The 25,460-nt window shown below is 40.7% G+C and overlaps 1 protein-coding gene across 1 annotated transcript in view; it reads right to left on the bottom strand.

Moving 5' to 3' along the window:
• The window catches only part of SEMA5A (semaphorin 5A), a 650,839-nt gene that overhangs the window by 231,484 nt on the left and 393,895 nt on the right, over window positions 1–25,460 (bottom strand). Inside the window, exons 8-10 of the mRNA XM_054018095.1 lie at window positions 15,908–16,193; window positions 12,983–13,118; window positions 8,581–8,785 (exon numbers count right to left, since the gene is read on the bottom strand). Coding sequence (XP_053874070.1) covers window positions 8,581–8,785; window positions 12,983–13,118; window positions 15,908–16,193 — 627 coding nt within the window. The remainder of the gene's footprint in view (window positions 1–8,580; window positions 8,786–12,982; window positions 13,119–15,907; window positions 16,194–25,460) is intronic.

Genomic DNA, 25,460 nt, shown 5'->3' with positions numbered 1-25,460 from the left:
AGCTGCGATACGTCGCTATTCGCGTAGCTGAATTTGCGTATCTTAAATAGACGCCCCCCTGTAGTGAAGATGTAGCCTGAGAGACTAACACAGAGTCATAAAGATGGCAGAATATTCAATGAACATACTTCTTACACGCCTGTTTAAAAAGACACTCTCAAGGCTGGAAAGCCAAGAAGGTACAGGGGGCAGCTTTAAAATATTTCCATTTTGCTGCTGCATCTGGATAACAGTCCCATAATATACTTTGTAGTTCCCTATACTTAGGACAGGGAATACTGCAGTAACATTATTTAGTTATAAAGCAGATAAGATGGTTACTTACCTGTATCATAATTGCTGTTTTTTGAGATGTGGTTGCAGACATGTATTCCACTCAGGTGTGCACATGCCCAGCACACTGAAGCCAGAGACCTTTGCCTAGCAGTACCTGTAAGGACAGTGCTTGCACCCTGTGGTTCTAGCCCTCTCTTGGCTAGTTAAGGGTAGTGCCACCCTGGCCCTCCTCAGTTCCTTTATACTGAACATCAAGAGTAGAGATCCTGATGCAGAAGGGATGGAGGGTGGGCCATGGAATATATGTTGTAGGCCTTGCTGGAGCCCTAGGCATGGCTAAAAATATGAACCAAAGTAGGCTATATGAGACCATGCTTTGCTGACAATAAACCTGGCCAAGCCTTCACCACCAAGCCAAGCCTGTGGTCTTTTTTTATGATTAACGTTGAGGTCTGCTGAATCACCAATCTACAATCTACCCTGGTGCAGAAACACCAGAGCTCCAGAAACAACATGGGAGCAACACGTGTTTTTCCAGATGTGGGTGCAAACAGCAGTTACAATACAGGTAAGTGACCATATTTACTTCTTTGAGCGGTTTCAGATGTGAGTCATCTGAGTGGAATACACAAGCATGTAGGAAGTGGGGCTTGTAGTCTACTTAAACAATGATAGCAGGACCGCCTTTGCAAAAATTTGCATCTGACCTAGATCCAGTGATAATCACATAGTGCCTGGCAAATGTAGAGAAGACCAGGTAGCACCCCTGCAAATATCCAATACTGAAACACCACTGAGGAATGCTATCGACATTGCTTGGGCCCTGATTAAATGAAGGTACTGTCTGAGTTACTTCCTATGCAAATGTAATGCAGGAAGTTATCCATCTGGAAATCATTTGCATCAAGACTGCCTGACCCTTCATTCGGTATGTATAAGAGACAAAATGTGATGCCGAAAAAAGATTAGTTCTGTCCAGGTAGAATGCCAAGCATCACCTCACCCCTGCCCCCCACCCCCTAGCTCCAGCAACATGTAAAGTTGTTGTTCATCCATGTTGGAGTGCAGTTTAGGAAAGAAAACCAGTAAATAAATCATTTGGTTAATGTGAAACCACTTTCAACAAAAATTTGGTTGCTGCTGTAGGGCTTCTTTGTCCTTGAAAAACTGTGTGTACAGGGGCTGAGTGCTGGATGCAAAACTCAACCATGGTGCCAAATCAGTAGGTAGGGATAAAGAGGAAGAAATACAGGAGTCTTAACTGATACCGAGAAAGTCAGAGAACCAACATTGCCTCAGACAAGCTGAAGCAGTAAGAATCAGTTTGGTATGATCCAACTTCAGTTTGAGAATGACCTGTATGATGAGGCAGGATTAGAGGGAAGGCATACATCAGAATCAATCTCCAATTGAGTTTGAAAGCATCCATTAAGGAGCACAGACAAAAATGCCAAATCATCTGGAATCATTCAAGTCGGAAAAAAGGCTCTTGAAATTGTATAGTAGGGACACAAAGAACTCATTTTTTTTAATTGGATTCAAAGTGCCTGCTGATTTGCAGTGCGCATTTTCAAGAATGAGATCAAATAATTTTTTCTCCCCAGGAGATCCAGCCTTTTAGCCTTTGTCCTTGAGAATGGATTTGAATCTTCCTTTTTGCAACCTCTCATTAGCTGCTGTTACAACTGCAGAGTTAGGGGCAGGATGAGAATAAAAACATTCAAACCCTTGTATAGGAACACAATGTGTGTGAATATGTTTTGTTGTAGGTGGCAAGGAAGATGGAGTATTCCAAAGTCTTGGCCAGTTCTAACAATGCTTCGTTTACAGGGAGAGAGGTACTTTCCCTGGAGCCAAGGACTGAAGAATATCTATCAACTTGCGTATATTTTTTTTGCACAAACTCAGCCTGAACACCCAAGGCTGAAGCCATCTGCTGTCTGAGAAGCTCCTGATGTGCCTTGAAATCTTAAGAAACTGGGGAAGACTCCAGTATGGTGTAATCATCTGGTGATGAAGATAATGATGATGAAAGAGGAGCCATTGGAATCTCCTGCTGCAGTACAGGTTCCTGTAGAAGTGGATAACTCTGAACCTGCTCCGAGAAAGCAGACTCCATCCAAGTTTACAACATAAGCAGCTGAGTAGGTGGTACGACAGGTGGATTGGCTTACCTTGCCCTGGAGTGGGTCACATATCAGGACACCGAACATCCCACGGATTCCATGGAGGCCACTCAAGATAGGGATATGGCATTGATGGCCAGTAAGACACTGGGTCAAGCGCTTTTGTCTCTACTATGAGAATGGTGCCAATCATGGTTCATAGAAGGTCTGGATTACCTCCTAGAACAGGGTCTCAAGGATGAGGCAGATGGGGAAGCTCTCTTGATGAGAAAGAAGGGGAAGCTTGATCTTGATGAAGCTTCAAAAGTTATTGGATGGCAATGGGGGAGCCACATCAGGTAGGGCAAACAAATGCCCAGCTTCATCTGAAACCCATTCCATTGGCTGCACTGGCACCAAGGCAGGTATACAGGTCTGCCCCCTGAGGACTGGCAGGTTTATCGCACTCCTGCTTGGTATTCATACAGGAGTTGGTACCGATCCTAAAGATGTGGTCTGAGCCTCAGTCATCGTTGGTACTGCAGTTAGCAACTGTGCCAACGGACCCTTCAGTACCGATAAGACAGCGGATCTCCATTGTGTGTTCCAAGTGTTAGGCAGTCCAGCGACAATGTCAATGATTTGGACAGATCTGCAATGATTCCAGGTGGCACCACCTATCGCGACAAGGTCTCAGAAGCTGAATGCTCCCGAATAATTGGGGAATCAGGAACAGAAAAGCAAAGCAAGTCCAGCACTGGCTGGTACGCCTCTGGTGTGGAAATGGTACCAATATCATCAGTACTGGACTCAATGGGTGTTTCACAGTCAGTACTGGAGTCGATGGTACAGTGTCAAACTGATGCTGCCTTGGTATTGGAGAGCAGGTAGACAGCCGAGCTCCATCCTGAGGACTTGAAGTATCATAGTGTCTATGTACATTTCTCCTGGAAGAGGAGGATGACTCTTCCTGAGCTCTGGAGTGGCTGTGGTCCATTTTGTCAGATTTTTTTCGTGGAAAACACAAGGAAAGAGAATGATGCCTCCCCCAGGAGGAAGAGAGATCAGAGTCTGTCAGAGGAACATCAGCTTGCTCTGACTCTGAAGTTGTCTGGAGGGGCAAGATGTTCTATGCAGGTCCCCAGTGCTGATGCAGGCCTCACGGCCTGTTGCGTACATTGCTGCTTGAGCCTTACGTCCCTTGCCACCTACAAGATGGAGCAACTTTATGTAATATGCCCTTTCCCTAGGCACAATAAACACTCTGGGGGGACTGGTATTGGAAATGTCCACCCTACACAATGGACAGTGTCCGAGACCTTGTGAAGACATCCCACAAGGATCGCTAGGGGATGAATCACTTGATGATTACCTGTTCTGTTCATTCCTTCTGGGGCACCTGGCATTGGCCACTGTCAGAAGACATGAAACTGGGCTAGATTGACCTTTGCTCTGACCCAGTATGGCCATTCTTATGCTCTTAACTATTCCCAAATTGTATTAAGAATACTACTAACTACTAGCTAACTGTAAATGATTTACAACAAAAATCTCAGAAGAATTAAATAAGAAACCATATGATCAATACCACACAACATCCTCTGACTCTAACTGCGGGCTCTGAGAAGGAACTGAAGGAAGTTGGGGCAGTGCTGCCATTAAGTAGCCTGGTGAGGGACTAGAGCCACAGGTCATGAGCGCCACCCCTGTGGACGCTGCTAGGCAAAAGGCAAAGTTCTCCAGCTTCGGTATGCTGGGCAGATGCACACCTGAGTGGAATATGTGTCTGCAACCACTTGAAAAAAAACAAACAATTTTTAAAGATGCCCACTGACTGCTGGAATGTGTATCTCCCACCATCCCTCTTGACTGTGGTCTATTTAGCTGCTCTGTTCTTGTAAGCAAGAAGGTATTAAAATTTACAAGTAGCCTATCTAGCACTCATCCAAGCTGTAACAAAAAAGTCACCATGTTGTGATGTCAAAATGCATTTGTTATTATTATTTATTTATATTAGGGGACCATCCAAACTATGAGAGGTGCTTTCCAAACTCAGATGAAGAGAGTCAGTTGCTTCTCTGACCCAAAGAGATTTGCAAGCTACTTTGAAAGTCCTTCAAGTTCTTGAAAAAGAATAAAAAATGAGTTTATTCCAAATGAATTGGGATGAATCCAGCTTTAGCTGCTGTCTAGGACATACATGAGATGGTGATAAGTAATAGAAAATTACTAATGCCTCACTGTCCAGTTTCTCCCACTTACACAACACCTTGCCCTCTAATTGACACTGAGTATCTTATTTGCATAATCACTATACAGTTATTTTTCAATAAACCTACTGTGAGCATGCACATTTCTCAATTCTGATTAGCTATTACAACCCCCCTGCCCTCCTTGGTGCCTAAACTTAGAATTTTCAGGCTGTCAGTGAAAAAGATGTTTCATCTCACCTTCTCATCTCCTTTAACAGAAGCAAAATAATTCCAAAACACACAGGAAAAAAAGGAAAAACACTCAAAAATATGGATGCAAAACTTTAGAAAGGGAATATAATAAATAAATAAATAAATAAATAAATAAACCCACTATTTTCTAACCCTTTGACTTGTTTTCCACCTTCTTCCCATCCTGTCGTACAGTTTGCCTCTGTTTCATTCCTCCCTATAAGTCAATTTTGTCCCCAGAATGTAACTATGATACATTTGTTTTTTCAGTATGTTATATTGAGAGAACCCTCCCCAAGCCTTCCCCTCCAAATTAATTTTTGAAACATGTAGTAAGTATAAAGGACAGCATGTCACGGTATGGGGTAAAAGAGTCACAGAGCACCAGTTTGATACAGCCTCATATGCCATGAATCCTGAAGTCATGAGTGAGTGAATTATAGAATCATAGGATTAGAAAAGACTGCAAGGGTCATCTAGTTTAACCTCCTGCCCAGATGCAGGATTTGTTGTGTCTAAACCATCCAAGACCGGTGGCAATCCAGCCTCCTTTTGAAAACCTCCAGTGAAGAAGCTTTCACAACCTTCCTAGGCAGTCTGTTCCATTGTCCTACTGTTCTTACAATTAGGACGTTTTTCCTGAAATTAATCTAAATCAGTTATGCTGTAGTTTGAACCCATTGCCTCTTGTCCCGCCCTCTATGGCAAAAGAGAACAACTTTTCTCCATCTTTGTTATGGCAGGCTTTCAAGACCTGGGGACCACTATCATATCCCCCCTTAATCTCCTCTTTTCCAAACTAAATATATCCAGTTCCCTCAGCCTTTGATCATATGGCTTGCCTTCCATCCCTTTGATCATCTTTGTTGCTCACCTCTGGATCCTTTCCAGAGTTAAGGTTAGCCCAGACAAGTGTCAATATAACTGTAACTACCCCACCGCACCATCATAGATTCATAGATTCATAGATTCTAGGACTGGAAGGGACCTCGAGAGGTCATCGAGTCCAGTCCCCTGCCCGCATGGCAGGACTCATGTTTATACAAGAGAAATGTTTTAGAATTTTAAAAGTGTCTGTGGTATTTCTATCCACCCCCTGTTAAGTCAGGCTCTCATGACTCAAACTGTATATGACTTGGAGGGCTGGTTTCTGGTATTTTTGTAATGTATATATAAAACTATTTGCATAGCTGTAAATTAAGGTGGTGAAAGATTCCATGGTCCTTCTCATGAGTGTGATTGTTTTCCTTTCTTGACACATACAAACATGACAGTCCAAAACTTAGAATGGAAAAACCTAAGAATTAGTTTTACAACATGAAGCACTTACTACAGGGAAAATGTCAAGACAAGGAATCACTAGTCTATCTAGTATTTGAGTGGATACAACATCCCAAAATGCTCTGTCATTTCAAATGCATATTGTACAATCTGCAGAAATGTTTGTGCCATCAGAGCTAAAGTGGATATCAGGCTCAATATGGGGAAAAGGCTGCTGTGAACTACAATTTGGAATGTAGTCTTGAAGTAGGAGTGTCTCTAGACAGAAAAAAAATCCCTAACTGTAAAATGTGGCAATCCCTTACTATAGTACATAGCATGATTTTTCATGAGATTCTAAAAGCAAGAAAGCAAGCAAGAAATAAAACCTTTCTGGCCTCTCATGTAAATGATAGTTTAAAAAAATTTCCAAGAAATTAAATGCAACTATTAGGTTTAAAACAAGATTTGGGCTCAAAGTTCATATCGACAAACTTAGTAACGTTAAAATTAAAGCTGAACCTCTATCTTTAGCTCTAGTTATGTGCATGCTCTCCCACTCTCTCTCTCTCAATGTATAATTGTCACAACTACAAGGTGTCAAATAGCTCCTGTGAGAGGCTACGTTCCCTCAATAGCTTCTGAATTCAAGAAATGGTTTTGGCTGAATAAGGACTGGAGGATCTAGACCTAATTTATCAGCATGAAAGGTGAATAAAAAGAACATATACCTTTTAATGAATAGGGCTGTTTGTTAGCCAGCCTCAAAGCCTTAAAACTTGGAGGCCTACATTTACCAAATCAGTTATAACAGAAAGCACAGTGAACAAATTAAAAACCTGGACACAATCAGGAACTATGAGAAGTTACATAATTCTAGATAGTATCATTATGATGGGATCAAATCTGTCTCAATGCAGCAATAGCAACCCAGTACAAAAACAATTCAAAACGCATTTCAGTGATCCAATTTCTATCAGGGGGGTTGCACAGGATAAACAATATTTTGTATGGCTATGATTTCACTAAAGATACTATAATTTATCAAATTGTTTTGACTATACTTGTCCAAATCCTTGTGCTGCGATAGCCTATTAAAGGCGTTTGCAGTACATTTGCAGTACAACAATGAATAAGGTTGATATTCCATGATAGTACACAAGGAAGCACTGTCTCAACTGAAAACACCAATTGATCATATAATGTCATAATAATAGTCAAAAAGAAGCAGGGTCCTAATAAAAGGTCGATTTATTGACTGGATTCAGAAGAATCTAGAGAAAGTCACATTGTAGATTGAACCACAATGCTCCAAAGAACAAGATGTCTTTCATTAAATGGTTTCATTAAGAAGCTGTAATTTTGGAGATTTATAAAAATAAATATGGATCCTGCTCTCTGGAATCAATGGGAGTTTTGCCATTGACTTCAATGAGAGCAAACTCAAGCAAATAGCTGTTGTTGTTGTTTTAATAAAGAGTTCTTTCCCTAAAATCTCCACACTTGTTACTGTACTAACTATAAAACCAATCCTGAAAACCATTGTTGAAAACTGAGTAGTCTCCCACTGATGTCTATAGGACTAGTTCTGTGAGGACTAACTATATGAAGAAGGGTTTACAGGAGCACGCTATATACTTGCTATTACTCAATTCAATTGTTTTACATCTGAATTTCAATCAGTGGAATAATGTAGTCAGTGACCCATTCTGTAAAGCACTGTGCATTGGAAACACTTCTCACATTCTCAACTACCTTATAAAAGTTTCAGACAAAAAAATCATTCTCTACTAAAGTCCTTATAGACAAGAAGACAGTGACATTCTCAACGGAAGAATATTTTTCTTTCATTTCTGAACTTCAGGACAAAAGGCTAAGTAGGAAAGCAGGAAGTAAAGTTTTCTAAGGATAAATTATTTAGGCATGACCTGAAAAGGGATTTATCATCCAATTCTTGCTGGCTGAAGCAGTAGGGGAATGAGGGACAAAAAGAAATATAAAAAATACCAATAGTAATAATAATATGTGGCATTTGTGTAACATCTTCCATATGAAAATATCCCAAAACACTTTACAACCTATGGGTGAGATCATAGTCTATGCTGCAAAAACCAAGAAAGGGGCAAAGAAACTCAGCAAGACATCACTCCTGGAATCTCTAGCATATTGTCCCATCAGGGGAAGTAGGGTTTTCCCCTTCAAGTTTCTGGAACAGGCATGGGGAGTGGGGGAACCTCCATTTGAAAAATTAGCCCCATTCATGCAGAGGAGACAGAGTCTTGATTTTTCACATTTTGTACAAAAGAAACACACACACACACCACAAAATGTGTGGTATTTAGCTTAGCCACTTTGGATAGGTGAAGGGCACAGTTAATGCTGTCAAATTACAAACCCAGTTCCACCGGGTGGTTTAGGCATTTCCAACTTGAGGCACAGACCATTGAAAAGGATCTCTGACTTTCTACAGTTTTTTCAGCACCATTAAGTCGTACCTGTGGCCAGATAGATGATATGGAAAAGCATGTCCTTGCCCTGCACCACATCCACTGCCACATGGGAAAACCGGCTGTTGTCCTCCATGAAGTAAGGAATTGGAATAACTGGCTGAACCACCTCATGCATTAGAATAAATTTTTGGGCATCCTGAAGATTCCTCTCAGTCAGATTCATGTACAGACCCTGGTCCATTGTACCGCACTGTAAATAAATAAAAGTATATATATAGTAAAGTAGATCTTAATACCCACATGAAATCTTAGAACCACGTTGTGGAATTCCAAAATCAAGCCTTAGTTATGTGTTTTGGGGGGACAGCATTATTCCACCATAAGTGAGGATCCATTTACAGGAGGCAGTCCAAAAAGAATGACTCTGCAGATCATTATGTCTTTATTTGTATTGTGAGGGATAAGTCTAATCAAAAGAGAATGAGGTTACAACAATATCACTTTAAGTTATATCATAATTTCAGAAAAAGGTAAGTTATGAAGAATAATGCTTTCCATCACCTGTCATCCAGTCCCAGCATCCTGCAGTCAGAGGCTTAGAGACACCCAGAGCATGGGGTTGCATCCTTGAAAATCTTGGCCAATAGCCTTTGATTGACCTATCCTCCAGGAACTTATCTAATTCTTTTTGAACCCAGTTATACTTTGGGCATTCACAACATCTGGCTATGAGTTCCACAGGTTGACTGTGCATTGTGTGAAGAAGTATTTCCTTTTGTTTGTTGTAAACCAGCTGCCATTAATTTAATTGGGTGAGCTCTGATTTTTGTGTTATGTGAAGGGGTAAATAACACTTCCTTATTCACTTTATCCACACCATTCATGATTTTATAGATATCTATCATACCTTCCCAGTCTTTTTAATCACTCCTCATACAGAAGCTGCTCCATACCCTTCTCAGTACCTTTTCCAGCTCTACTATATCTTATCTAATATATATCTCTATATCTAATATATCTGATTTAAGCAATAGGTTACACACCACAGTTAGTAGTTCTGCAATTTCATATTTGAGTTTCTTCAGAACACTTTGGTGAATACCATCTGGTCCTGGTGACTTAGTACTTTTTTAATTTATCAATTTGATCCAAAACCTCCTTTACTGACTCCTCCATCTGGGACTGCTCCTCAGATTTCTGATCTAAAAAGAATGGCTCACGTGTGGGAAACTCCCTCACATCTTCTGCAGTGAAGACTGATGCAAAGAATTCATTTAGCAACTATTGGCTCAGCCCCTGCCTAAGGGCCTGAGCTCCTGACTGTTTGCTGCCCCGCCATGACCCGGGCCTGGGCCCATAGCAAACTAATGCGAGGCGATGAGATACCCCACAGCCCCGCTGAGGGACAAGCCTCAGCCGAACCCTTCTACAATGCCCTAGCCCCTACACATAGCCTTGTGAATATTTCAGAGACTTTCTAGCGGGCATAACATTTCATGTGGAAACTGACCATGAATGCCTGAAAGTACTGAAAAAGAAGCAAGAGGCGGATGAATTACGGAGTCATGTCCTGACTCACTGAAAAGAAGGCTGGACAAAAGAGATAGTCAGAACCTCTGTGAAATTGGGTGGCTTCTGGGGATCTTACCCGAAGCCAGCTGGTTATCCTTACATCAATGCAACAGGAAATCCTCGACAGACTGCATGGGAGACCCCAAGGTATTACAAAATGCAGGGAGAGAGCTAAATAGTCTGTTTGGCGGTCTGTACTGAGCAAACAACTACAACAGAGAGTTGAGAAATATGATATTTGTGCTCACAGGAGAACCAATCCACTGGAAGCATTACTACCATCTGCACTACCAGAAAGGCCAGGGCAGAAAGTTGGATTGATCTTTTCTATCTGGACAATGCAACCTGTCTTTTGATGAATGATTATTTCTCAAGATTCACTGAAATTGTCAGATTGCTTAACACTACATTGTGATCATGCTCTTCAGAGTCCAAAGATAACTACAGGGCAGACTCGAGTCGGGTGCAAAAGTTCACTGAGTTTACTGAGGCAGTTCCCCACACACCATGGGAAGAGCTTCCCTGCAACCATCTTGTTAGGATCTTCAGACCTTTCCTAAGCAGCCAAGTAGTCTTTTAATAATAAAGCAAAGAAATAGTCCCATGAAGAAAATAAACTCATTAGTCCTGTGCCAGGCCTACCTTCTTCTGGAGAAGTTATGAAAATCAGCAGTCTCTGCAGAGGTTCTGGGCTGGTCCTTTCCCCAGGAAGCAAAGGATGGGTTTCTTCTCTTCCCTGGTCAGCCAACTAATGAGCCATCCTCTTCCAATGTTAACTGTCCTTCTTTACCTGACAGTGAGTGCAGGTATACCAGGGTGGGGCTGAGTAAGCTCACAGCAGCTTTTAACCCTTGCTGGCTCAGTGTAGGGTTGGCATACCACATCACACACATCAAGTGCAGTTGTGGGGAGGATAAAACCTATCTTTCAGGATTCCAGAGCAAGTAACCTCTGACAATGGTTCTCATTTTAACTCGGAGACCTTTAAGAGGTTTCAGGTATTTATGCTTTCACTCATGTCAATCTAGCCCACAGTCTCCTCAGAGTAATGGTGAAGCAGAACACACATTAAAAACAAAATAAAACAACTTCTTTCTAAATCCTCAGATTCTCATCTTGTCTTGTTCATATATGGCTCAACACCTGTAGCAAATTGATGTCCACTATCCCAACCATCTCTTCCCAACTAGATTCTTGTTGGCCTGACTTCTCAAACTACAGGAGAAGGAAGATCAAGATAATACCCATCAGAAGAGGAACTTTGACAGGCACCATAGAGTCAAATCCTTGGGAGAACAGAAACTAGGAGATCACATTTGGGTGAAAGATTCTTAGGAAAGGGGGACAATGCAGGCATGTGTCTGGACACCTCAATCCTACTTTGTTAGGGTGCTAACAGGAATCATCATCAGAACTGGTGTCATCTTGTTGCATCACCAAGATAACGTACAATACAGCCTGATCACTACCTGTGTCTTCCAGATCTTCTTCCTGCAAGGAGATATCCAGCTAGGGAAAGATGACCTCCTGTCTTCCTGAGGAAGACATAAGATATTGAGAAATCAAGAAAGTCAGAGGACTAGTAGCCAAATATCTTAAAAGGGCAGAATAAATCTCTGCCAAAAGGCTGAAGGTTCAGGCAGTCTACCCTGTCCTTCATAGGGATGTCAATTCTTGTTTAGTTTTGATATTTTATTCCTGTTAAAACTTGTTTAATATAAAGGTTATATCATGCTTCTGTTTTCAGAAAGGGGGATGTGGTATTAGCTGTGAATATTTAAAGTGCCCACAAGAGAGCAGTGAGCAAGGAGATGAGAATCTGTGTCAACGGAATATAAAATTAGCCTTGCGTTCATCCTAGCCAGTGTGCTAGATCTCTAATCTCTCTCTACTGTGTACATACAGTTTGATGAGACAGATGGAACTTTAGTTTTTCATGTATCAAGAAGCACAGCTATAATACAATACAAGCTTGGGCCTGGAGCATCCAATCTGGTCTGGGTTGGTGGACCCCTATGCCCACACAGAGCCTAACTGAAGATAATGTGACTTCATGGAGATGCATTGGATGCAATGGCAGAATCAGGGCTTTTTATTGTACTAGTAATATCACATTCCTATCTCCCAGATTTGGTATTAAAACTGTGTGTGTGTATGTGTCTTTGTTACATGTTCTGGGGGGGTGTCAAAATTTGCTTATTTTCATGAAACTCTTATAAAACAGAATAAACTTTAAAAACTGTAAAATTTTGGATGGAATTCCATGTGATGTTCTGGATGTTGTGAAAAACTGAAAAGACACTTTTTGTGAATCTGAGAAGTGGAGGATTCATCCCTCAAAGGCCACACGGTCTAGAAATTTTTGAGCAGGGGAGGAGCTCATCCTTCTCTTTCAAATTTAGGGGTGAAAACGTTTATACAAAAGTGCCTTATTCCATTTTTTTGCCTACTCCTGTGAATAACTTTCAGTCTCCCAAAATTTCACAAAAATCATATTTCAGGGGATGTAAAATTATCCAGCATATATTGACAAAAAGTGTCCCAGTAAATACTGTTTTTAAAAGCTCACCAGTTTTACACAATATTGTCCTTAAGTTGTCTTTTCTTCCTTTGGCTAATTTGGGCAAAATGTAACAGAAGGATATATTGTGCCTATTATCAATGATACTGTTTCGTAATGTGAACCAATCTCTAAACAGTGCAGCTCATTTCACTGATATCCATCTAAATAGATTTGTTTACCCGGTAACTGGACTGGCTCCAGATACAGAACTCCAATGACTTGTCTCACAGTCTGTACTTGGATACCTTTAAACTGTGCTACATTTTAAAGAAGACTGTTGAGGACTAGTGCCCTCCCCTTCTGTGTAAGTACCTGGAAATTAGGGTTGGGATTGGGGTAAGGCAACCAGGCAGAGCGGGAGTTCTCCTGATATTTGAATGGTCCGTTGAAGGCCTGAGTTATGGCACTCAAGTTGAAAACACAAACTGCTGAGGCAGCTATGCTGTTCCTGCAAAACAAAGTGAAAACATAAGATAAATAAAGACATCAAGGAATCAATTAACTGTCTGCAAAAGTAACATTTCCCCTTATTAACTCTGCATTAGTACTTCACAACATGGGTGGGGCCAACCAGAAAGTGGTCAGGGCCAGGATTCAACTGCTCACAGCAGCACACACGGGCATCCTGGTTGGACTTAAAAGCTATCCTGGCCTAGCAGCCGAGGGTGGGAGAGTAAATCCTACTGCAATCAAGCTCTTCATCTTCAAAGCACTTTATAAACACTAACTAGCCATTCTTACTACACCTCTGTGTGACACACACTGAAAGTATCATCATCCCCACTTTTTAGATGGGAAAACTAAAAATGAGTAAAGTGGCTTGTCCAGAATATTGAGGGAGCTTGGACTGAAACTAAGGAATTCCTGCCTTCCAATCCTGTTCTTTTACGTATGTCATTTCATGCATCAAAGCCACCATTCTTCCAAATAAGAAGGGCATCTCACTATCCGTCAATATTTCTCCTTTTCTAATCAGCCAGTTGTATTGTGACAGGGACTAAGTCTGTTCCTTTTGAAATACTCCCAAGTTCTTGCAGGATCAGAAACCAGGAGATCTGCACTCAAGCCCACATCTTCCACACAACACTATCACTATGCCCAACAAGTGCCCACTGGCTGGCAAAATAAGCCCATAAGGAGGTAACTTGAACTGAACACTTAAACTCACTGACTCAAAGAGTTAAACCCTGGCCAACCCAGCTATAACATTCCCTTATTTTCATGTTGAAAATGAGACAAAGTACAACAGTGTGCTAATACTTCATAGTGTAAACAATATAGATCTGTATACGGTAACTGTGAGAATGCCTAAAATGGGACTCAGCTGCAAATTACAACTTTGTGTTCGCATAAAAACATAAATAAAACTAACTCCAAAAAGAACTGCAGTTTTAAAATATTTATAAAAATGCTTTTAACAGAAGCAAAATAAATTGAATGCCCAACAGCTAACAGTGAATTAAGGTTTGGAATTACTCTTTTAACAATACACATAACTCATGGAATTAAACTCCTGATTTGTTCTTTTTTCACAATGTTAGATAAATGGATAGATAATGAAGCAGGCAGACAGTTACACAAACTTCCACTGTGGGCAAAAGTGCTGACAAGTGATCCACGTAGCATTTATTTCTTCTAACGTACTCTGTTGTTTAAACAAGGCTTTAGAAAGCAAATCTACTGTTTAAGCTTCAAATTGTTATTGTTCAAATGTATGAGGAAGAGAAAATAATCCCTAGGGATCAGACCTGCCAAGAACAGAACAAATAGTGTAGCAGTTCAGATTTACAACCATGGCCAAAAAGCAATTTGACTACTTATGCTTGTTAAGCTTATTGCAAAAAAACCCAAAACAAAAACAAAAACAAAAAAACACTAGTAGATGAAAGTAAGTTTCATATTATCCATTTGTACACAGGCAATTAGCTTCAACTATGCTAAAACCTCATCTGATTTACTGTAACAGGCAACCTTCTCATCATTTCTGGATCTCCTGGAGCCCATTAAGGACCTAACTCGTAGCTTCTGATTGTCTGAAAGACAGTCTGCTCACGAAGCAGCCATGGCATTGGATTTAGTGGTCACATTACATGAATTGTGGGGAGGGCATGGTGCTGTCATTCTTAATCTTTACAAAGAGAAACATTTTCATTCAACAGATGGTAATTTTACAGGTAATCCAAACCAAAATCACTGTAATTGAAATGCCCAGATTGTGGAGTGCTAAGTGCATCCCAGTAGGTCCTAATGGTCCCCTCTATTTACACTGATGAAGAGGGGCATGTTTCTTGTCCTCCTTAAGAGACCACATAGCTTCTCCACAATCGCACTGTAGGGATGGAGCTCTATGGAGGAAAGCATGTAGGGATTAAAGCATGGGGAGTTTCTGGAAATCTAGAGCTGGTAGGAAAATTTCCACAAAAATGTCTGTGAAAAATTTCCTGACCAGCTCCAGTTAACTCCTCTCTGCAGCGTCTATCCTCCTTGGACACAATATAATGGGCAGCCACTGCAGAACCTAGCTAGTGGCAGCAAGTCTTCAAATAAAGCCTGCTTTAATGGGGAAAGAGTAGCCTCAGAGAGCAGGGCCATCCTTAGGAATGACCCAGGACCAGCAGGTCCACTCTCTGCTTCCCTCACAGCTTCTCAAAACCTGCAGACCATGCAAATTTACCACTTTATGAAACTGCAGGCCCCTCCACTTGGAGAGAAGAATGGGGTTCCAACTCCATGAGATCAACCTCCTATGGTTTCTGGAGTAGTTTCCCCCTCCTGTGGGTTCTTCTATGATAATTATAATTAAAATGTTTTCCCCCTGAAATACATTTCACATTTTACTCTACTAAGAAGAGCTTCTTGCCTTTTGACCTTTCCGCTTGCTGGGATCCACAAAGTGGATAAAGTTTACATTTAAAGGAGCAAGATGACAAAACAGATCATAAAGACAAAGACTGCACTGTTGGGAGGAAAGAGTAAGCATCCTTCCTTCTTCTGCATTTCCTACAGCAACCTCTAAGTGAAGCATTTGGCGTTAACCATTATTTGTTGGGGACAGGACAATGGACTAGGTGGACCACTGGTCTGAACTAGTAGAGCAGATCGTCAAAATATTTCAGTACAAGATGATCTGTTTATATAATATCCCTTCCACATGTAGAACCAGAAGGGAGCTTGAGCGCCTTAGACTTGACTCTGAACATAACAGAAAAAGTAACAAATTTTATGTAAGTTACATACACATTAGTTGTAAAGATCCCATAGATTAAGTCCAATTCTGGCAGGAAGAAAGTGCTTTGTAATTCATTGTAGTAAAACGGAATTTCTCCAGGGCGAGAGCAGTTTAGACGAGCCTTCATAAAGGTTGTCCAGGTGTCCTCTAGCAAAAATCTGCCCCCAATATCATTTTTACAGACCCGAGCAGCCCGGGAAAAGACTGTTTTTCCACAGTCATGCTCTACTGCATTCTCTCGGAAGAAGAAATAGGTGAAGTTTCCAATGTCATAGGATGACACAAAATTTGGCTCTGAAAAGAGTTGGAGAAAAAAATATGTCAGGTATAGTTGATACATATTCCAATATTTGCTTGAAATTGCTAGATTTTCCTCTATACATCAGCCTGAGAATCTTTCAAAATTCAAAATTATTGTTATTTTTTCAATGTTAAAATAAGGCAAATTATATTGATATTCATGCAGGCATGAATTAGAATTCTGAACTTCTGCGCATCATGAGGAGATTATAGAGATAGCAGTTACTGAACATACAATCTGAGTTTTGGTTATAAAGAACAACAATTTCTAATCTGAGTGTGATATAGTAAATTAGGCTCTGACAAGCACATACACCAGTCTATCCCTATTCAGCAAGGGCTTGATCTTGTGGCCACTGAAATCAATGGTAAAGCTCCCATTGACTTAAAAGCACAGGATCAGATACCAAAATAGTTAAGTTTCAGAGTAACAGCCGTGTTAGTCTGTATCCGCAAAAAGAAGAACAGGAGTACTTGTGGCACCTTAGAGACTAACAAATTTATTAGAGCATAAGCTTTCGTGGACTACAGCCCACTTCTTCGGATGCATATAGAATGGAACATATAATGAGGAGATATATATACACACATACAGAGAGCATAAACAGGTGGGAGTTGTCTTACCAACTCTGAGAGGCCAATTAATTAAGAGAAAAAAAAAAAAAAAAAAAAACTTTTGAAGTGATAATCAAGCTAGCCGAGTACAGACAGCGTGATAAGAAGTGTGAGAGTACTTACAAGGGGAGATAGAGTCAACGTTTGTAATGGCTCAGCCATTCCCAGTCCTTATTCAAACCGGAGTTGATTGTGTCTAGTTTGCATATCAATTCTAGCTCTGCAGTCTCTCTTTGGAGTCTGTTTTTGAAGTTTTTCTGTTGTAATATAGCCACCCGCAGGTCTGTCACTGAATGACCAGACAGGTTAAAGTGTTCTCCCACTGGTTTTTGAGTATTTTGATTCCTGATGTCAGATTTGTGTCCATTAATTCTTTTGCGTAGAGACTGTCCGGTTTGGCCAATGTACATGGCAGAGGGGCATTGCTGGCACATGATGGCATATATCACATTGGTAGATGTGCAGGTGAACGAGCCCCTGATGGTATGGCTGATGTGATTAGGTCCTATGATGATGTCACTTGAATAGATATGTGGACAGAGTTGGCATCGGGGTTTGTTACAAGGATAGGTTCCTGGGTTAGTGGTTTTGTTCAGTGATGTGTGGTTGCTGGTGAGTATTTGCTTTAGGTTGGGGGGTTGTCTGTAAGCGAGGACAGGTCTGTCTCCCAAGATCTGTGAGAGTAAAGGATCATCTTTCAGGATAGGTTGTAGATCTCTGATGATGCGCTGGAGAGGTTTTAGTTGGGGGCTGAAGGTGACAGCTAGCGGTGTTCTGTTATTTTCTTTGTTGGGCCTGTCTTGTAGGAGGTGACTTCTGGGTACTCGTCTGGCTCTGTCAATCTGCTTGTCTCTATCCGAGGGATTGGAGCAAATGCGGTTATATCTTAGAGCTTGGCCCCACAATATGCCAACATTTTTATGGCTGACTTAGAACAACGCTTCCTTAGCTCTCGTCCCCTAACGCCCCTACTCTACTTGCGCTACATTGATGACATCTTCATCATCTGGACCCATGGAAAAGAAGCCCTTGAGGAATTTCACCATGATTTCAATAATTTCCATCCCACCATCAACCTCAGCCTAGATCAATCCACACAAGCGGTCCATTTCCTGGACACTACTGTGCTAATAAGCGATGGTCACATCAATACCACCCTATACCGGAAACCTACTGACCGCTACACTTACTTACATGCCTCCAGCTTCCATCCAGGACACACCACACGATCCATTGTCTACAGCCAAGCTCTAAGATATAACCGCATTTGCTCCAATCCCTCGGATAGAGACAAGCACCTACAAGATCTCTATCAAGCATTCTTAAAACTACAATACCCACCTGCTGAAGTGAAAAAACAGATTGACAGAGCCAGACGAGTACCCAGAAGTCACCTCCTACAAGACAGGCCCAACAAAGAAAATAACAGAACACCGCTAGCTGTCACCTTCAGCCCCCAACTAAAACCTCTCCAGCGCATCATCAGAGATCTACAACCTATCCTGAAAGATGATCCTTTACTCTCACAGATCTTGGGAGACAGACCTGTCCTCGCTTACAGACAACCCCCCAACCTAAAGCAAATACTCACCAGCAACCACACATCACTGAACAAAACCACTAACCCAGGAACCTATCCTTGTAACAAACCCCGATGCCAACTCTGTCCACATATCTATTCAAGTGACATCATCATAGGACCTAATCACATCAGCCATACCATCAGGGGCTCGTTCACCTGCACATCTACCAATGTGATATATGCCATCATGTGCCAGCAATGCCCCTCTGCCATGTACATTGGCCAAACCGGACAGTCTCTACGCAAAAGAATTAATGGACACAAATCTGACATCAGGAATCAAAATACTCAAAAACCAGTGGGAGAACACTTTAACCTGTCTGGTCATTCAGTGACAGACCTGCGGGTGGCTATATTACAACAGAAAAACTTCAAAAACAGACTCCAAAGAGAGACTGCAGAGCTAGAATTGATATGCAAACTAGACACAATCAACTCCGGTTTGAATAAGGACTGGGAATGGCTGAGCCATTACAAACGTTGACTCTATCTCCCCTTGTAAGTACTCTCACACTTCTTATCATGCTGTCTGTACTCGGCTAGCTTGATTATCACTTCAAAAGTTTTTTTTTTTTTTTTTTTTTTCTCTTAATTAATTGACCTCTCAGAGTTGGTAAGACAACTCCCACCTGTTTATGCTCTCTGTATGTGTGTATATATATCTCCTCATTATATGTTCCATTCTATATGCATCCGAAGAAGTGGGCTGTAGTCCACGAAAGCTTATGCTCTAATAAATTTGTTAGTCTCTAATGTGCCACAAGTACTCCTGTTCTTCTTTTTGCAAAATAGTTAAGTATGTGCTTAATTGCTTTGATGAAAAGAAACGGACTGCTGAAGGGCGACCTTTGAGAGCAATAACACTACATCAAATAAAACTTTTAATACACTTTAAAATATTTTGGTTTCGTCTTTACAAAATATATAACTAAATAAAAAATTAATACAACAAATTTATTCTGGCAAAGAAGAAAAACATTCAGGAGAAATTAGGAATGAAAAAAGTACTGATCTAAGAAATAAGGAACACAGTAAAAAAAATAAAAGATTCTGGATTCCAGAGAAAATAAAAATATGGTACTTTTCCCGTAAGGATTACAGAAGCTAATGAGAATCCATGAGCTTGACAGGGTTGAGAACTTGGTGATTTCTTAAAGGCAAAGCATATTAGATATATTGACCTGTGCAGCAGGGGGGGGGGGGAAATGGAGATATCCTATCTCCTAGAATTGGAAGGGACCTTGAAAGGTCATTGAGTCCAGCCCCTGCCTTCACTAGCAGGACCAAATACTGATTTTGCCCCAGATCCCTAGGTGGCCCCCTCAAGGATTGAACTCACAACCCTGGGTTTAGCAGGCCAATGCTCAAACCACTGAGCTATCCCTCCTCCTGTAATTGTAAAAAACGGTTGCCCCTTAAAGAGAGGTGCAAGATTTTTTTATATTAATTTCCAGAATTCATTCTAAAAATATTTAAAATAAATATATAAAAAAACCACACCACCCTGGATGAAAAACACTATTTCTGATACACATAACTACCGTAGATAACTTTAGTAATAGAGCTGGTCAAAACATTTCCAACTGAACAGTTTTCTATCAAAAAATGCTGATTTGATGGACTTGAAATATTCTGCAGGATCATGTCATTTCCCTTGAAACTTTTGATGGAAACTAGGCACACAGGCAGGCTGGCTTCCTACTATCTCACCCAGCTCCCGAGGCTCACTGGCAGTCCCACTGGCAGGCTGGCTTCCCACGGATCCCTAGCGCCCCAGGCACCCAGCTCTACTGGGAAAGACTGGCTGCCTTTCCATGCTGGCTGGCTTCCCAACTAACTAGCTCTCTGGCCTACCCACCCTGTGGGTGGATGGGCTTCCTGGCTCCCCAGTCAGACAGCTCGCCAGCTGGCTGGCTCCTCAGCTTCCCACATGACAGGTAGGTGGGAGGGCTGCCCATTTCCCTGGGTGGTTGGCTTGCTGGGCTGGTTGGCTTTCCAGACAGCCAACTCCCTAGCAGGCCATCTGCCTGACTGGCCAGTTGAGTCTGTGGAGCATAGAAACTTGGCATTCCACCAGCCTGCCAGGCAGGCTGCTGTGGAACATGGGATTCTGAGGAGCATATTTTATTTTGGTGTTTATGAAACAAAATATTTCAGAATTTCAGTCCCATGAAAAATTTTGATGTTTTCATCTGATTCATCATTATTTTTTTTCTGAAATACTGAAATTTTTCATGAATCAAAAATTTTATTTCCCAGCCAGTTTTATTTATTAGTAGTTATATGTGGAAAGTGCTAATAACCTAAGGAATGTAGGATTAGGCCTTTATGTTTGCACAGCACCTACTACACTGTGGGTGCTACCGGTAAAAAAGGCATACATAATAGTAATTATCTGTTTCCAACAGTACCACAATATGCTAGTGCTATGCAAACACAAAAGTCCCTGCCTCAAAAAGTTTAAAACTATACAATTAGTTCATATAATTGCAGAAGTTACTAATAGTCCTTTATGAACTCTAATTGTACAAAAGAGAGAGAGAGAGAGAGAGAGGCTGTCAAACTATTTAAAATAATTCAAGATTAAAAAAAAATGCTGTGATTAATTACAGTTTTAATCACACTGTTAAACAATAACAGAATATCAATTTAAATTTATTATAAATATTTTGAATGTTTTTCTTCATTTTCAAATATATTGATTTCAATTACAACACAGAATACAAAATGTCTAGTGCTCACTCTATATTATTATTTTTATTACACATATTTGCACTGTAAAAAAGATAACCAAAAGCGATAGTATTTTTCAATTCACCTCATACAAGTACTGTAGAGCAATCTCTTTATTGTGAAAATGCAATTTATAAATGTAGAATTATTTTTTTACATAACTGCACTAAAAAAACCAAAACAATGTAAAACTTTAAAGCCTACAAGTTGAAGCATGAAGGACATACAAATATTTAGCATATCTGTCATGTAAATATCTTTCAATACCGGCAACAACAGTGCCATGAGAATGTCTGTTCTCACTTTTAGGTGACATTGTAAATAACCAGGCAGCATTATCTCCCATAAATGTAAACAAACTTGTTTGTCTTAGCGATTGGCTGAACAAGAAGTAGGACTGAGTGGACTTGAATGAAGTGAATTGAAAAATACTATTTCTTTTGTTTATCTTTTTTACAGTGCAAATATTTGTAATAACAAATAATATAAAGTGAGCACTGTACACTTTTTATTCTGTATTGTAATTGAAATGAATATATTTGAGAATGTAGAAAACATCCAAAAATATTTAAATAAATGCTATTTTATTATTGTTCAACAGTGTGATTAAAACTGTGATTAATCACAACTCTTTTTTAATCTAGTTAATTTGTTTTGTGTTAATTGCATCCATTAACTGTGATTAATTGACAGCCCGAATATACATATACATCCACACCCACACCTGGCATTACAGATGGAACAAGATGAATAAAAGTACCAATAATTTTAAAAACTCATATTTCTAAATCTGTTTTTCTGTAAAATATATGAGCATATACTGAATAGTTAATGATCTAGTGATGTAATTGTTTTACTGGCCCTCATTTGGGATGACCTGTATAGGCCACTTGTAATGCAGAAATCACTAACTTATGTTGGTGAAACCTTTACAATCTACCATACCATCATATATGAGTCAGTTCACGCAGACACAAAAGACAGATACATATACAAAGTATCAGGGTGTTTTTTTTATGATAAACTCAAGTCATATGTCATCTGTTCCTAAAAGACACCACAATGTTCAGTTCTATGGAATAAATGTTGTATTGTTCCTTTAGCTAAATGAACACTTTTTTAGGTACATTTAGGAATGTCAGGCCAATAGGAGTGAAAAACTGCTCCCCATTGACAGTCTTCAATTTATATCTGCAGCATATCTGTTTAATGTTTCTATTTACTTGTAATGAATGTAAAAGATAACCTTGGACCTCCATTACCATATAATGGATGAGGTTAGTCTCCCTCCCCACCCATTATCCCTACAAAATGTTCTAATACTCAGGAGAAAAACTACTGGCAGGGGGGGAGGGGGCGATTCAGCAATCTGGATGTAACTTGAGCTATTTGTGTAGTGTAGAAGGTTTAGTCCTATTTAAGTCAATATCCACTAATGGTGTTCAGAAAGGAACCCAACAGACTTTCAGCATGAAAAAGAAGGAATTTCAAACTACCTGTTAGACTTCTACAGTCTAATAGCCCACTTGTTCTTTTAACCCTTCTCAGAAGTACAATGTGTGGAAGTAGATTGCTTGAGAGCAAAGTATCTGATTTGCTGCACCCGAAAAAGAGAGTGAGAACTCTGTTTTTCTCCGACAATTGTCTGATCTAAAACAGTTTCTACATGCACAAACATTCAGCACCTAGAGTCCCTCATTTTTCCTAAAAATATACTGTAGAAAAAATAACTACTAAAGCCGGGTCCTGGCAATCAGATCTGCTGACACTTCCATCTCTGTTGAAGCCCACTGTCTTCAACAGGACTCCACAGTAGCATAAGGTTCACACACAGAAATCTGATTGCAGGGTCAGTGCCAAAATCAGTATTAACATTGCTGACAGTATGCTTAGATGTTCAAATGCTTTAGGAATACAAAATGTTATGAAATCCGGCCTGAGTGGTTTTATTGACCCTTGATAAATCCATGTAAATCTCTTACTGGCCAATATTTTTAAAATGCATATATAAAATACACAGACTTGTACATATAGTTCACTGACTCAAACTTGAAAAATAATATATCTATCCACAAACATCTGTACGGATACTTCACTGATTATGATTTGATAAAAAGGAGGCCAACTGGTGAAAGCTGTGAAAGCTGTTCCCATTTGCATGAAATGTATTAATACTAGCATCACCTCAGGGGATTCTGTGGATTTTCTCAGATTATCCTGTCAGTCTTTATTTCATTTTTTCATTTGGAGAAAATTTATTGAGTCATTTTGGAGTTTCAGAAAAGGTGATTCTTGTCCAAGAAAAAATAGTTTATATATGCCCAGATATTGCATGGAGACCTGAAATTTATCAATATGGAGGGCTCTTTCCAACAGAACTTTGTAATATAGGAGATGAAATTGCCCAAATTTTGTTTTAGGATAAGGCAGTGAGAGTTGCTCATGAACATTTGAGGACAGAATTTAACCCTATTGTAGGACTTTTTCTGTATTAAGTACCTTTAAAATACTGTAGTGTTAATAGCTACAGTATATTCATCCCCCAAAACTTTGTACCTTTCATATTATTATATTCATTATTTTCTTTTTCACACTGAACCGAGGACTTTAGGGGTATAGGAGAGAAGGTATAAGCTTTCTCTACCAGTGGATGTCTTCTGGAAGAGAAGCCCTCTCAAGATTGTTCATATGGCAGGCCTATTCTAATAATGAGATCTTAATGGGGCAATGGCATACCTCTTTCTTCTTCTCCAACACTACATTTCTCTGGAGGGGGAAGACTGAAAGTCTTTTTTTCTCCCCAGGAGCCTTCCCCTGAGAACACATAAGAAGAAATCCCTTTTTTGTCCCCTCTTAGAAAGTGCCTGGGGATTGTCCTACTGAAAGCATCATTTTCTCTCCTCCCAATGAGATTGTCTATTTTTCTCTCCTGCTGTTAAGATCCTATTCTCTCTCCAATATTTAGGTCTTTTTCCCTTTCTTCTGTGATTGTTATTTTTCTGCCTGTGATCCTCACAACATTGGGCCTTTTTCGACCCAACTCAGTTTTGTCCCCTTTTACTGAAGTATTAAAGAGGCTCGTGCTCCCACTGTGCTGGCTGCAGGTATTCTAATGGAGAGCTGGCATTGGGTAGAGCATGCAGACAGGTGACAGGAATCAGGGCCTGTGGTAGAGCCAGTCTCTGGCCAACCTGATGAGCACAGATATCTTGTAGTAGGCTGCCTGATTGGCTACACTGTCTAATTGGTGGGAAAAATCAGCAGACCAGCTCTTAAACGCAGCAGCAGCTTGGTGTCTGCTTAAAGCATTCATCTATAGCTGCGACAACTCCTGTGCCTGCTTGTTCCTAGCCTTGCCCCAACTTGTTCCAGTCCTGCTCCTGCCTTGGTTCATGCCAGGTAACCCAACTCTGACTTTTGGTTCTGACTTCTGATTTCAGCTCTGTCCCTAGCCTCTGACTTTAGCTCTGACCCTGGGCTCTTATTCCTGGCTACAGGCTCCTGCTCCAACCACTAAGCAACACCACCCATGGCCCAGACTCTGACAGTTTGAGCAGCCCAAAAGACACCAACAATAAGGAAACTAAAGCTGATATGGGGAGCATGGCTCCTACAAAGGTCAATATCTCTGATGGAGACAGTGGAAGCCATACAGACCTTGCAAGCCCAGGTTGCCATGCTGGAGGTGCAGAATGCAATCCTGCAAGCTCAAGCCATGCTGCCTTCAGCTCCAACCCCTGCTTCCTACAAGCCCAACCTCCCTCTACCTAACAAGTTCAATGGCAATCACCACAAATTTTGTAGGTTCCTAAATCAGCGTCAGACCCTATTTCTTCTACACCCATAGTCATACTCCACTGACCAAACCCAGGTGGGAATGATATCAGCCTGATTATGGGGGAGGCCCTGATGTGGGTGTCTCTGCTCCTGGAAAAATCAAGCCCACTACTAGCACAATTTGAGACTTTGTTAAAGCTATGAGGGCGATCTTTGATGACCCCGAGTCATGAGCATAGTTGAAGATGCACTTCAGGTTTTTACAGGAGGGATGTGTTTGACACAAAGAAATCAGACACCCTACTGCTCTATTGCAGCTGTGACTGCCCCATTGACCTCCAGCTAGGAGCAGAGGTTCCATTTGGGCACATCTTCTCCTTCTCCAAACTGGAACTACAGGCCCGCTGGAGCTAACTCGCAGAAAACCTGCAGAGACCCTCCTTGTCCCCAGTGGGGCCCCTATCTTCTTTGTGGTGAAGAAAGGCCTCTTCCTCCAGCCTTGTGTTGACTACCAAACTCTAAAGAAGATTACAATCCAAAACCAGTACTTCTTA

The sequence above is a fragment of the Malaclemys terrapin genome, chromosome 2 (genome assembly GCF_027887155.1).
Source record: "Malaclemys terrapin pileata isolate rMalTer1 chromosome 2, rMalTer1.hap1, whole genome shotgun sequence".
In the NCBI taxonomy this organism is placed as follows: Eukaryota; Metazoa; Chordata; order Testudines; family Emydidae; genus Malaclemys; species Malaclemys terrapin.
Note: the sequence above shows the minus strand (reverse complement) of the source record. Positions and strands in the feature narration are given on the sequence as shown.